General features: G+C 40.6%; 1 protein-coding gene across 4 annotated transcripts in view; it reads left to right on the plus strand.

Moving 5' to 3' along the window:
* The first annotated feature begins 1,117 nt into the window (after positions 1-1,117).
* LOC116450666 (myocardial zonula adherens protein-like) overlaps positions 1,118-15,010 on the plus strand; it is a 55,047-nt gene continuing 41,154 nt past the window's right edge. The window contains exons 1-2 of one of the 4 annotated variants that reach the window (XM_032123374.1): positions 1,118-2,031; positions 8,934-9,023. In XM_032123374.1, the coding sequence (XP_031979265.1) occupies positions 8,934-9,023 (90 nt within the window). In that variant the 5' untranslated portion in view covers positions 1,118-2,031. Of the gene's footprint in view, positions 2,032-2,272; positions 2,616-2,971; positions 3,133-3,161; positions 3,233-8,933; positions 9,024-15,010 lie in introns of those variants that run through there. The other 3 variants (XM_032123376.1, XM_032123377.1, XM_032123375.1) reach the window with 3 other exon arrangements.

Here is a 15,010-nt window from a genome sequence, read left to right on the forward strand (position 1 = left end):
ACATCCGGAGTATGCCCAAGGCAAGCAACAGCTGAGCACGGGAGCACCTTTTCAAAGCAGAGGAGACCTGTTGCTTGCTAGAAGCCTGTCACATCTAATACTGTTGGTGGCGAATCAATCATGCCCAGGAGGACAAGGGAGTGGTCAGAGGTCCTTTGTCTGGGGAGCTATCAACAAAGCAAACCCACACTTCGGGGATCTCCTGAGTCAGTAGTTGTAGACATATCTTCATGTTTCATAGCCCTTGTAACTTGTTTGCCATGAGTTTACCCAGCTACTTTTTGGGAGCATTTATACTCTTCATGATCAGTGATTCTTCTGACATAATTTCACACGGAAATATGGTGCCTGGTTTTCTTCAAATCCACTGTTCTCAAGGGTAGGAAAAAATGAACAGCTATTCCCTGTTCAGTTCTGCGTACCAGTCATGATCTTCTATGCTTCTGTTGCCCACTCCCTGCCACTGTCTTTTGTCCAAGCCAAAGATCACAAATCTGTTTATCCTTTCTTAATCCAAAAATAATTCTAGAGCTTTTTTTTCAGCTCTGCTGTGTACATCTCATATTCCTTCAACAGCTTGAGCTTTCTTTTTGCCACTTGGGGAGTACCAGGTATTCACTCCATACAAGTGGTTGGCTTCATAATCCCTGTAGTGTAGGCAGAGCTTTGGGGATGAAGAAAAAGTTGTTCCAAATGTTGCTTTCATGCAAAGAGGGGTCACACAGGCTACACAAGGGCTGAAGAGATTGCAAATGGTTGCACGGTCAGCTAGCAAGGCAGCAAAGAAATCACATTCATTACTATACCTGTGTATCTTGCTGCTGGGGGAAAGGAAGAAGATTCAGAGAGTATCCAAAAAAAAGGGGACTACTAACCTTGCATATAGGTTACTCCTTGGATGATATTAATTTGAGGATTAAATAGAAGATGCTCCTTTTCAAACAAATATTGGTAAATCAGGTAAATGTGTTCTGCTGCTATTTTCCAAGAAATGGGGAGAGCTGCTACTAAGATAGACATAACTGAGAAAACCATATTTTTATTGACTGTGTATTATCCATGGACAAGTCTTTTCCTCATCTGCATTTAGAAGATTTCCATCGAAATTAATAATATTCTCAAACTTGATGCAGAACTTGAAAATATTCTCAGAGATCTGATTATCGTGCCTTATTCTCTCATGCCAATGATTATCGTACCATACTCTTATCATATAGGAAGGGAGGTCCTTTTCCATAGTGTAGTACTCTGTGCCTGTTCTTAGAAAAGCAGTTGTGTTTGTGCATTGCAGTGACTCGGCAGACCCACGTACATGCTTTTTTCCAGAGGGAAATAAAGTCCAGAAGGCACAACTTGTAACTAACCAGGGCAATCTCACAGGTCTGTGAACTCCTTCTCAGCTGAAACCACAAAGGTCATCAGCTGTCTGCATACCAGAATTTAAATAGACATTTTGCTCACCAGAATGACCAGGAACAAGTGCTGAGGGATAGCCCTGTGGGTAGACAACATACTTGTGAAGGAACTTGTTTCTGTTGATGATGATACACCTATTATCCACCTGCAAAACCACAAAAGCAGCATTATAACCAGGACTTAAGACAGGGGGTGATTCATATGGAAATGCAATTGTTTGTAGGAACAAGACACCTTGCCACAAAAAGAATCGTGTAACACACAGCCAATCTTGCCTTGAGAGAAATCCAAATACAAGTGGATGTTCTAATTCATTTGCCTTGGGCTGTATTACCTTCCCTGGAAGGAGAAAAGAATAGGGAAAACAACAAAAATAACAAAAATGCAGACCCTTCATTCATTCCTCTGGGCTGGGCAATGATTTCTTCCTCTCTTCCTCAGATCCTTGTCATGTCGATAGCTCAATATCCTGCCCTGGGGACAGAGAGCTGAGAGGCAGAAGAGAACAGAGGCATTGTACACAGAGAGGGTGAGGCACCCATAGTTCACTGCAGTTTCAGTTTTTCCAATGCAAATTTCCTCTCTTCGGCACCCTGGTCGTTAACATCTTAACGGGTAAGGACATTGCATAGCCATAACTCTGTTTTCTCGCGGTCTTAATTTAATTACATGGAGACAGGAGATAAATTATTTTAAAAATGCTGTTTAAGGTATTTGTTCTGCCATTTCTTTCAAACAAAAGCATCTCCTTTCCGTATAACTGCCTTGATTACTGGGGAATGTAGTGCTCATGACAGATGCCCAAAGCTGCAGAGGAAGATGTGTGTGCCTAGGCCATGTAGGGTGGTGTAGGGTTACGGCGTTCCCTCAGCCCAGATCCGGAAGATGTGGGCATCTGGAATGCTGAAGTCCACACCTGCAATCTGACTCGGGGCCAGCCGGCTTGGGCAGACCACACTCACCCTGTTGGACCTTTGGCACTGAGGCTGATGCTGTCATTCGTGCACTGAGCTGCCCCGGCTTTGTGCCTGTCAGCCCCGAGGCTGGCTGGGGTCTCGGTGCTTTCTGATGAGCCTGGTACCCATTCCTGGAGCACGGATAACAACTGACAGACCTGGGTGGCTCACGAATTGCTGTGGGAAGAAGGGGAGGACAGCGTCCAGCTTTTACATAGCACTCTCTGCTTACAGTGCTCAGAGGTGGGTGCCGGAGAACGGGACTGAATGGCTGCCAGTGGCTCCTGCGAGCTCTAACCCCCGTTTTCCAGTTCCGGGAGGTGACTGTGTGACAGATGGACCTGTCTGGGTCTCCCTTCGAAGCCTCTCTCCCCAGGCTGCACCCCGACACCCAATATTCCCGTGAGCGGAGGGCATGCCACCCTGCACTGGCACCTGAGCGTCCCACAGCGACTTTGCCGCGTATCACCCCACGCGAGGAAGTTGGGCACTTCAGCGGCCCGAGAGCCGGCGCGGGGCCGCGAGTTCCGCGGGGCGGAGAGGGAAGCGGAGCCCCGCGCAACCCCGGCCCGCCTCCGCCCGGCCCCTGCGGCCGCCCGCGGCCAAGTGCGCGGGGGCGGAGCGGCGGCGCCGGCCCGAGGAGCCGCAGAGAGCGCCGGCCCAGCGGCCCGCGGGGATGCTGCGCTACAGTTCGGGGCTCACGGTCACCGCCACCACCCCCCGGAGGCCGCCCGGCGACGGCGGCCGCTCCCGGCGGAAGGTGCGCGGGGTAGCGCGGGGGGGCGGCGGGGAGATCCCGCGGGCGGGGTCGCGGAGCGAAGCGGAGGTTTGACTTCCCCCCTCGTGTAGTTACCTACGAGGTAACTCTCTTTCTCTCTCTGTCCCCCCCCCCCCCCCCCCCCCCTTATTTTCGGTGTTCTCAGGTGAAGCTTGCGGTGTGCGAGAGCATCTTTTTGTGCGTTCGTTGTAGGTGTGGGGAGAGGAAGAGTTTTTGGGGAGTCCTGCAAGGCTTTTGTAGTTCTAGACCCTGGCTTGTTCTGTAAACCTGCGAGGAAGGTGTACTTCTGTTGGAGACGTACCCCGCATCCTTGAAATGTGTCTGGATATTTACAGTTGAGAACTCGCCTATCCTAAAAAACTTGCCTATCGTGAGAAAGCTCACCGTAATGATTTAGGTGGCAATAGTGATTTAATTGTATAATCAGTTCCTCAAATGCAGATCTATAATTTGCTGATTTTTAAAAAATTTAATAAATGTGATAAATAATAACCATGTATTAATCTGTTGGGCTTCTAAAAAGTTGCTTAAACTCAGACAGATATGACAGGAATGCTCTGCAGCTACCCAGCTTTAAATAGCCCTTTTCTTGCTGCTGTAACTACACTGCTATCATTGTGAATGCTGATTCCACATGTGAAGAAAAAAATCAAAATCAGTGATAAACTTACCAAAAATACATCCATACGATCATGATGTTTCATGAATTATGCAGTTATTGTTTTGATGCTTCGAAAATATGAGTTCATAATTGAAAAACTGAAGAATGTTGTGTTGCTCTGGTTTTACGTGATAGCAAGGTCAGAATCGTCTTCCTGAGAAAAAGATCCCTGGTCTCCCTATACGCCTTCTGTGTTCCCATTGAGTTTCCTTGTTTTAGTATTTCTTAAAGAAGTTACAGTAAGGGAACTTCTGTTCAGGTGATAAACTTCTTATTTTCATCCCCACGATAGGTTTCCTGGGAATGACGAACTGTGTTTGATACATTCTTCTAAGGAAACTGGTAAAAATTTAATTTGCAACTACAACCCACTGGGAAGCTCTTGTCCCTTATTTTAGTGAAATGTGACTCCCTTATTGTGAGTTGTCAGAAGAGGAGAGAAAGACAGTTAGAATAACTGCTGAATAAATGAAAGATCTGTGTCACATTCCTGTGTGCCTGCGGTCACAGGAAAAGTGCCCTTTAATTGTGTGTGGAATCTCATGGCAGAGATTTCATCAATGGAGAAGGCTAATCAACAGATAAATGACCAAAGAAAGTACCTTCTTCTTTGCTTTTTAGGACTGAAATTAAACATGCACTGTTGTTCTGCTTTTACCTTCAAAAGTCTAAAGCTAACACTGGACCTTAGGCAAATGGAGTGATTTTTGGCCATTGAGCTGATAGGGTAGTAGATAGTTCCTCAACAAACATGTTATTCTCATTTCTTTTATCAGTATCAACGTATTAATATGTTGATACTGAATATTAAATTCTGGTGGTGTTGAACTCCAGAGTTGGTTTGAAGCTAGATCAGTATTGAGCCACATCTTTTTCCTGTGGTGTTCTTGTAAAAATCTTAGAGACTGGTTGCAAGTAGAATAGCCTGTATTTTTCTACTGCTGTACTAGTAACTTTGGTTATTCTATAACAGCGTTGCTCATAAATTTAACAATTAATTTTAATGAAATAATCTGTAATTATTTCAGCCCATAGTTAACTATGATTAATGCCTTTCTGGGTGCTTTGTTTTTTGGAAAGGGGGAAGAAGAGGCTGAAGAACATTACTCAAACTGAATCTGTCATCTGTGTTTAAGTTGCACCCTAGTGATTTGAGTAGGATGGTAAACATAAATGTGGATTGTGGATCTGGGCCATGAATTCTCAACATTTTAAACTAAGCTAGATTGGGGTTTTTTTTCCTTAACTGCCATATTGCAGTAGCTCTCCTCTATGCTATCCCACTAGCCTCTTAGAAATTTGGTAAAAAAGCATGTTTTCAGGGTTACTTTTCATTGCAGTCAGGAAACTTCTGCTGTTTGGTGTCATGTTGGGGTGAACCTGTCAGTCTTTTGTTTACTTGTCTGTGTCTTTGTTTCACAAATGATATCAGATGAGCTTTGGAAATGCCACTCATGGGTTGTTGCTGTCAAAAAGCCAGGAGCGAACATAAAATGTCGTCACATTTAAGATTATTTATATTGTTGACTTGCCAAAGCTACAGATGCTGCAAATTAAACAAAAATCTGTCAGTCTTGTAGGACTTTTAGAAAGATACCTGTTTCTTCTTCTACCCAGTATTTATTTTTAAAAGTTACACTCACAAAGTAACAATGTCAGTGACATAAAGGTAAGCTGGAAGTTGTGTCTGTCCCTGTTTTTTCTCACTTGTTCTTACTGTCAATACGCAGATGAAGGAAATTGAATCGCAGCTCTTTCTCTCATTCTCCTCCCCACTTTCTCTCTGCATTACCCAGTTTGTTTCTGGAAATTGCTTTTTCATCCTCAGTTGCACGTTATCCTGCCACTGTTTGGCACTGAGTCGAGACTCTTCCTGTTGGGATTTCATTTCCATTTTAAGGCATCACTACAGCAGTGTTTGCTGTGGGAGGAGGGCTTGCTGTGATTTCCATGTGAGTCTGCTCATTGATTTGGTCAAGTAAACTCACCAACAAATGGCACAGTGTGTTGTTCCTTCAGGAAGCCCTGCAGAGCAAGAACAGTGTATGTACGGTGTTCAGAACTGCTTCTGGGGGCTGGAGGAAAAAGCAGTGCCTGTTGTTTTTCCTTTCCAATCTCCACAGTGTTTCTGAATTTTACAAGATGGGTCTGTGGTTCTGTCCTTAGATAGAATGCATCATCTGGGGCCTAGGAGGAGCAGGACTGCATTGCTACTTCATACATTTGCTGCTGTTTCCCCAGAGATGCTGAGGAAGTCCTATTGTTGTAAACAATAGCAGAATACAGCCTGTGTAAGTTTGTTCTAGCAAGGAACTGGGTGGTACTTTGCCACTGCTGTACAAGCCTTGCTGGGCAACTTCAAGGCTGGAATCCTTATGGTTGCCAATTGGGGTGGGGTGGGGTAAGTGCTTTGGGGGTAATAAATAAGGCAAAGTGAAAAGGGCAAGAAAAAATAGCTTAAATGATAACAAGCTTTTGATTGTACAGAGGTTTTAGTCTCAACAAATGATTATTGTTAATTTGTATTTCCAACCTAGTTGTTATGACTTGACTGCCATCTGTACTAGACTTCTGTGATTTCCTTCATAGTAGCCCTGTAACACCTGTGATATGAAGGGCAGTCGTGGTTCATTCACTCTACAGCTACAGGGATAATTAACTTACTTACAATCACTGCACTGTGAATCTGTGTTGGCTATAATTAGCCTCGTACTGATTAATAGGCAAGTTATTTGCTTCAGAGAATCATACACAACCCCATTTCTCCTAACTTTGAGTTGCCAGTCAATATCTATTTCTAGTTATTTCAGGCATTTTAAATGTTTTATCCTAGCAATATGTTCATCCCATTCTGTCCAGTTTTCCTTTGTTCAAAATCAGTGTAAGAAAAAGTTTGCCTCATCTATCACTTCCTGCACAGCACAAATTCACTTCTATATCCTATTTATGGCTCTGGTCTTTGTTTGCCTACATGGAGGAATGCCAGTCTCTGTTTCCCTTCTTATTGTAAACATGTTTTAAGAGGAAAGAGCCATAATAAGCTAATGGGAGGAAAGGGCAGGGGGAAATAGATGAGAAAAGGGGATGTTAATTACCTTACGAATCAATGAGTTTCAAAGATGAGGAGTTTATTATTAATATATCTGGATAACTAATCTGTAAGTAGAAAGTATGACCAGCTTCTGTAATATATGAAGAGAATTTGTTGTTCTTAGAACAAACATAGCAGCCAATCAGTATCAAAAGCCAACGTACCAAGTTTCGTAATTTTTAAATGCATTTCATTGTTTCAGTATTCTTTAGCAAATATGAAAGCATAAACTGCTTTTTTACTGAGTTTTGGAGTCCTTACATCACTTTGTGGCTTCTTGTTCTAGATTTGCTAGCATATGGATGAATGATAAATTAACAGTGAGGCAGCCACTGCACAAAACATTGCTTTCACAGATACACCTAAAGAGTAGGTTATATTTCACCTTGATCTTCTTATAGACTTTTTTCCCTTCTTGTTCTTTGTAGTACAGACACATCTCACCTATTTTATTAGAACTTTATCTATCTCAGGATATTGTTTCTTGCTGGCCTTGCAGACCTGAAAGACTAAACTGAGAGGAAGATGGAAGGCAGTATGTAACATTTAAAACATACAGTTGACAAGTACAATACCAGTAGTCTAAATGTTAGTGAATTTTCCTCTCAACAGATTTAAAGAAACGCCAGAAGAAAAATAGCGAAGTTGTAGATAGTTCTTCCAATTGCTTTTGCATGGGAAGAACAAAAAGTTAAAGCCTGTTTGAAAAGTTGAAAAAGGACTTTTGTCTGGAAACGGAAAATAGGGATCCTTGTTGTGATGCTGAACAGTCTTCTCTGAGGAAGTTTTATTGTAAAGAGACTTGAAAATGCAGTCAAGGCAGCTTAAATGATATATAAGACAGTTGGAAGAAATTAATTGAAAAATGGTAATGTGTGGGGTGTATGGGAAGGGCTTTGCTGCAGTGCTCTGAATGCAGTGAACAGAACATTATTGCCATTTTAAAGGCAAAAGGAGGTGCTGTAATGACCAAGATGTGAGCCTGAACAAGTGCAGTGGGAAGGTGGGTGTGAGAGAGAGACACACATTCAGCATGACTCCAGGGGAAACTGGAGAGATCTAGATGAAATGAGATGCTGGGCTGCGGAAGAACAGGGATGATGGCCCACAGTAATCATGAAAGAGATACTTCAGAGGTTTTGAGGAAGAGCTTTAAGAGCTCTCTTTGTTGCCAACAGACAGCTGGGATTTCACAGGAAGATATTGTGCAGCTTTGAATTCAGACAGCCAAATTTTTCATTTCATCATTTGCTATGCTCTGCTTAGGACTTAGAGTTGTTTTCCACAAAAACGTCTCGTGAATAGGACTAAGATTGAATGTTTTAACCAAGTTTCTTGTATGAAATGCACTGCTTTGAAAACACCATTAAAACAAAGATGTCTCAGCCCAAAGCAAGGCAAACTGCAACTGGGGACAGAAAGGTATCGTGCCTGTTGGCAAGAGAATGGCTGTTCTAAAATCAGTTAGGAAACAACACTTCTTAAATTTTTTCTGAAGCTTAAGTTCTGAAGCTTAGTATTTACACACCATTTGTATGTATCAGATTTCAATAATATTCTTATTCCACATTAAGTGGACTTGCAGTACTGAGGTTATCCTTGGATCAAATACTTGGCTATATGCTGAGCAGGAAAGAAGCATTTACTCTAAAATACACTCTGTGTTTCTAAATAATCCCTTTTGAAGAATAAAAGTATGCCAAATCAGCAAACAAAACCCAGAAAGCAGAAAATTATGTTCATTGTTCTGTTATCTCAGCTCTCAATATCATTTATGAGTACCTAGGAACAAGTTGTTGATTGAAATGGTTTTTTGCTACTTCAGGTATGTTTGTAATTATGGGGATGCCCTTGAATTATTTTTTGCCAGCTAAAAACCCCTCTAGCCTTCAAAAATAGTATCTCGTCATCTGTGTGGTAGAAAACAGAAAATAGTAAGTTCAAATTTGAATCTCAGTACAGTTCATTCTGTAAAGCAAATTATTAAAATAATTTTTGTGATTTTAACACCTAATCTTGTTCTTCTTTCAGATGAATGTGTGTAGGTTACGCTTAACAGTACCACCTGATGAAGTGTCACAGCCTGAACAGGGACCAAAGGAAACTGAGAGAAAGAAAAGTGTAAGTTTTAAGAATCAAGAGTTACATTCTCTATAAATAAGAAGTAAATATTGTCCTCCACAGATGTTGATATTTGTTGTTTTGGCAGCCCAAAGCCCAGTCATCTTGGAACATTTAAGAACATGTGGATGGTCATCAAGTTGGGTGTGAGCTTTGAGCCTTGGAGTTAGGGATGGCAAAACTGCATGTAAAATAGGACAGTGGTAGAGAAACAACAGAGATTGATGGTGATTTGTGACTGAGGTACATTTAAAACTTGATTATTTCATATTTATATATCGAAGAGCAGGAAACTGTTACCAGGAACAGTGTCCTGTATTAAACAGGATCTTGATCAGGATCCTCTTGATCCCAAAAGAAGGTTTTATGTTTCCTGTAGGCTTAACAGTGTGCAAGATTTGAGCATTAATGTAGGTGGTATGCGGGGTTTCTTGATGTTTTGTGTGTGTCAGCTAGTTTTGGTAAATGGTGATGTACAAATAAGAAATATAAAATAAAGAATTCAAGATTGTTCTGAAGTGAAAGCGATTTGAAGGTCATGTGCTTAGAAGGGTTCAGAAGGGCATTTTTTTGGCAGATGTGAGTAGTGTGTGCACAGAAAAAATTTTACAATCTGCTTTGGTGCAGAACTTGTTCTTTAAGAGCAGTTTCACAGCAAGAGAAGATGTTTCATTAGTCTTAAGGATGAAGACTAAAAGGGGAAGCTGAACAGCCTCCACAACTTTACCACATTTATACTTTGATAAACCAAAATCAAACAAGAAGTTGGTGAGGTTTGCCAGACTCAATATCTGAATAGCAGTATGACAACAGGAAGAGAAACAACAATAGGATTTACTAGAAATAATTTCTTAGTGATATTTAAAGGCAAAAGTAACTGTAAAATTACTGAGAAAGACTAACATTCTAAGAAATAAAAATAAATGCAAATTAAAATGCTCAAGATAAGGATTCCTTATCAGTTATTTTTTGTCCTGAAATCTTTTATACACTCAGGTTTTCACGCACGGGTCTGGCAGAGTAATTGGTTCTTCAGGATCTAGAAATGTTACTTACACGATAGATTAAATAGTCCTTAATGCAAACTGAATTTGGGCCACCATTGAAGAGTAATAATTCATTTTGTACAGAGGTGTTTGTTTGTAGCACTTAGAGTAGCTTCTCTGTCAGTCTCTTGTCAGCTTGTATCTGATTGCAGAAACCCTCGGACTGGCCTAAGTTTATGGGCTTGTTGCCCTAAGAGGAATCTGAGTTTGCTTTTGAGGAGGATAGGTATTTACTCATACCTTACTCACTTTATGGTTCTGAGTAATGTGATAATAAGAAAGAATTGTTAATGATCAGGGTTGGACAATTTGTAGTGACTTTCTTACGTGACCAGTTTTTTTCTCTGTGGAACCTTGTTTTTAATGAGCTGTTACTTCCCCCATAATACAAGTAAAGGCAAGTGGGCTTTTTATCAGAGAATGTTGAGGAGAGGATAGGAAGATAATAAATACATTATTTGGCTCAATGTACAAAACAGTGATGTTGAAGAGATGGGTCCTTATTAGTTGAGATCAGGAAAAACCGTATGCAATTTAAGTATTGTATGTTCTGAGTAGTTTCTAAAATTCAGTACTTTTAGACAATTTAAAGACTTTAAAAGGCTTCAGAGCTAGATGGGATCTACTCAGCCAATTTCATAGCAATTAAAAAATACAGAGGAATTGTGCCAACTACTTGTGTTTTATAGTTTCTGTGTAATTAAAAAAAATACCCCACAGATAGTATAGCCATAGTGTATGGAAGCAGCTACAAAGAAGTCACTGCTCATGAACTGGTTTTTCCTCCTGTCTCGAAAGCCAGACAGCAGTGTATTACCTGTAGATTTTTATTGTGTAATCAATTGCTTTATGTGTTCAAATTAGTTACACAGTAATGTCCAGTGCACACATGGCTCATGACTAGTCATGCTGTGATGCTTTTACTGCACATTTAATTTTTAAAAAATCTAAAAGCAGTGATCAGATGTCTCTGCTGATCACCCGTGTTCAGCTGACTTCATGTTAATGAAATCACTTCGAGAACAAGTTCTACAAATGTTAGATAATCCTCACACAGTCCTATGAGAACTGTGTCCCCTTTTTGGAAATAGAGATAATAGAAATTAGGGAACTGCTCTGTTTTCTACCTTGCACTTTATAATTTAAGGTCAAAAAATCCAGCTTCAGCAAGAATCAAATTTAACATGAGATCCCTTGTTGGAATCTGGAGTTCTGTGCTGACTTTAATTGCTGACTCCTAAGAAAATGGGAGCTGAAAAATGCTTTTGGTATTTAAAATATATTAGTGTGACTTACAGAAACAAACTGTGGGGTTAATCTGTGGGATTGTACCATTTTTGCTGGAGTGCTCAACCAAGTCAGGCAGTCAGAGCCTGGCTGCAGGTGCTCTCCTGTTTGGGCAGGACAAGTCTCTGCCTCTGCTGCTGAGGGAGGAGAGCAAAGAGCTTGCAGTGTCAGAGGGAATGCCAGAAAACTATAAATACACCCTGGTGTGACATTTGGTTGTAATCTCCTCTTTCAACTCTTTCATTAGAAGGACGTGATTTTGAGCTGCCCTAATGTGACACGGTGATGGCTCACTATGTTTGTTACTTTTCTGCATCTCTCGGGCTCAGTACCATTAAGAGGTGCTTCAGTTGCAGAATCAGCTAATGAACTGCACAGCAGCTCTTGCTAGTGCTGATCCTCCCAATAACTTGTTTTGCTGCTGGATGTCAGACCAGAAGTGATTCTTTATCAGAAGAAAGCTCTTTTGTTGGTAGCTCTTGGCTTAGCCTTTTTCTTTGGAGTCCAAACTTTGCAGGAAATTTATGCTGCATTTCATTCAATCTATATCAGTGCAGTAAGTTTCTAGATGAACTTTTTTACTGCTATGCATCCATGAAATAAAAATGTACCAGTGTAAGATATTAAAATGAAGTGATGGATCTGGGTGGTTTTGTTGCAACAAAATTGCTACAGGCAGTACTGTACTAGGGTGGCCTCTCCCTGCCTTTTCTGAAAGGCTGGCAGATGGTGCAGAGTTAGAGACTGATCTCAAAAACTGAAGGGGGAGTGAGCTTGTGTCAGGTTGGATTTTTGTACTCATATTTAGGATATGATACCCTGAAAGAAGCATATGAGAACTTAACTCACAGGTAGAGGCTGGTTGGTTGGGTTGTTCAAATTGTTAGCACTTTAGATAGAGAGAACCACAAACTATTCTGATTTTGTTCCATTATTTCTGTCCATCATAGACAATGGATGACAGTAGTGTGAGGCTGTTTACTTCACCATAAAGTACAAAGGAATATTGTGCTTGGCAGATTATATGCAAAATCTGCATGTTCTGAAGCCTGTCTTGTCTTGCATAATAAAGGGTTACCAGACAATTGTATTGTCCCTGTTTGAGACTGGGCTTATTTTTATCCGTCAGTCTCTTTCTTCACTGTCATGGCTAAATTTAGAAGTGTCATTGGAAGCTGCAGCTAAGCTTTTGAGGGCAGAATGTGGAGATATGTATAGACAGACATTTCTTTTTCATTTGGATACGTGGACAAGAGAATGAAAATGAGATAACACTCTGGAAATTTGTGTCAATTTACTGTCTTTGTGGCTTTCAGCCAAGTTTGAGCAGTGTTTAGTTTTAAACTCAGCTTGGTACTTTGGCTGTATATATCCTCAAACACTTTAATTTTCTTATTTTTATTTTAAAGCATCACAGCTAAGAAGTGAAATTCTTTTTACTTCCTAAGCAAGAATATGGAAGCATAGCAAACATTTTTTTTCCCAGCAAAAAAAGTAAGCTGCAAAGAAGCCAGAAGGGGAATTTGCTTCTGTGCGTCATGGTGAGAATCAAGCAGAAACTTGTGTCCGGCCTGGTTCAAGAATATGAGTGCAGTGAACGTGGGGTTGTGGTGCACATGGAATCTAGGACAGTGCTTATTTTCTCTGCTGCTGCCAGCCCACTCCTGTCAGCAGAGCAGAACTTGTGCCTGAACAAATGTGGTTCATCTGCTACAGGTGATGTTACTGTTTCTCACCCTCTCCAGCACTGATTGCTTGATTTTTGACGTGTACTAATTTAGCAACACCTTTGTTAAAAACCAGCACTACATGAAAAATACAGAACGAATTCCACTGACTTCTGAGGTTACTGCTGTATTTGTTGTACCTTAGTTTCCCAATGTGTAAACATTGGCGTTCTGTCTACAGATTTCATGGGTTAGATGTGACTTTGTATAATGCCTGGCACTTCTCTTTTGAGATGGACCCTGAAATTCTACACCCAAGGAGCTTCAAAATTGGAATGTGTTCAGCGATGCATCTTGCATTCTTCACAAATTTAAGAACACTCATGTCTGTTGTGGCATATTTTCCCTATTGTGATACTGTTTTTATGTAAAACATTCTTAAGTGTAACATGGTTTTCATGGGCTGTAGAGGAATATGAAAAGACATAAAAACAGAGCTACCTTTTGTCAGAGCAGAGTAACTTTTCTTGGTGAGCTCAAAGTTATAAATATGTCATTTTACTGAATAGAAAATATGTGACCTAAGTAACAGTGTGAATATTCTTGTTCCTTGTGTAATTAGGTAAAAGATAACTGGATATCTTAGAAATGTCTGGAATGTGGCTATTAAGGAAAAGATAAAGCCTCACTTAACTGATACAATTCTTGTTAAAAGTTTTTTGATGGTGTAGGTAAACAGAAGATCATGAGTCAGGAATATTTTAAGGCCATGGGGTACTAAACACAGAACTGTGTTAAGCATTACATTAGATGTCCTTTTTTCTCAAGAAAGATGTGTCTTCTGTGCTTTTCTTTCAATTTTGGGGCAGGGAGAAGTAAAAATATGAGCCTATCTGACTTTCATTTAAAAAACGGATATATTAGGAAGCAAATCATACCTCAGCGTTATTTATATAATGCAAATAAAACCATGGGCCATAGAAAAAACAGTTAAAAACTTAAATTTAGGGTTCGGTTTTATAATGTCTTCACCTGTTTCATGCTACTCGTGCTGCCTCCTTGGACAGACATAAACAGGATGCAAGGTAATTATCAAGACTTTTGCAACCTTGGTGTGTAAGCTTCTGTTTTAAATATTTATTAGTTAAGTAAACACAAGTCTGTGTTTCTTTGGTACATTCTGTGTGATCACACCAAGCGCAGCTGTCTGTTGCTGCAACACAGACAGGACATGTTCCTGGAGGCTGATACAGGATGTGTGTGCATCCACATGATGTGTCCTTGCTGTCACCTTGGACTGCTCTAGAACTGACTATAGATGTAAAGAAATATTCGCAAATTGATTAAGCTATCTCTGCCTTTTCAGATCATTAGCTCACATTAGAAGGTATTTGGCTGATATTTTGACCTTAAACAGCAATGGTTGATTAATCTAATGTACCCTTCCACCTTCAAGAACTATTCTGGTTAGCTTTACAGTATTTACTTGCTCCTAAATACTTGCATGTATTTGCTTATGCTGTTATCTTCACTGAGATGCCTCACTGTACGTAAGAGTAGAGACCATTGAGGACTGATTCGAAAAATATCTGAGTTCTGAGAGTGGGTATGGGACATAGAGGAAAATAATAGAAAGTATTTGACTTTAAAAAACTGTTCTGTAGTTCTTGAGGATGTGGAAAATCCAGGATTTGTGAAAGAGGAGGCATGGAAGAGAGGATGTGTCAGAGGAAGAACAGAGTATAAGGCAGAAAAGGAAAAAGCAGTGAAGGGAGAAAAATAGACAAAAGTGGGTGGAAGTAGCTTAAGAGAGGAGGCAAACTGGCAGAAGTATACTCAGTGCATGCTTAGTGATGCAGTTCTGTGGAGATCCTTGAGAACTGAGCTACTCAGCAAGGCCTCCTTTAGAGGCAAACCTGTATTGAAAAAGCAGTCAACAAACAAAGCAAGCCATCCACCTCTCAACCCTGCATTCAGAGGAGTTTTC

This window comes from Corvus moneduloides, chromosome 13, assembly GCF_009650955.1.
Source record: "Corvus moneduloides isolate bCorMon1 chromosome 13, bCorMon1.pri, whole genome shotgun sequence".
In the NCBI taxonomy this organism is placed as follows: Eukaryota; Metazoa; Chordata; class Aves; order Passeriformes; family Corvidae; genus Corvus; species Corvus moneduloides.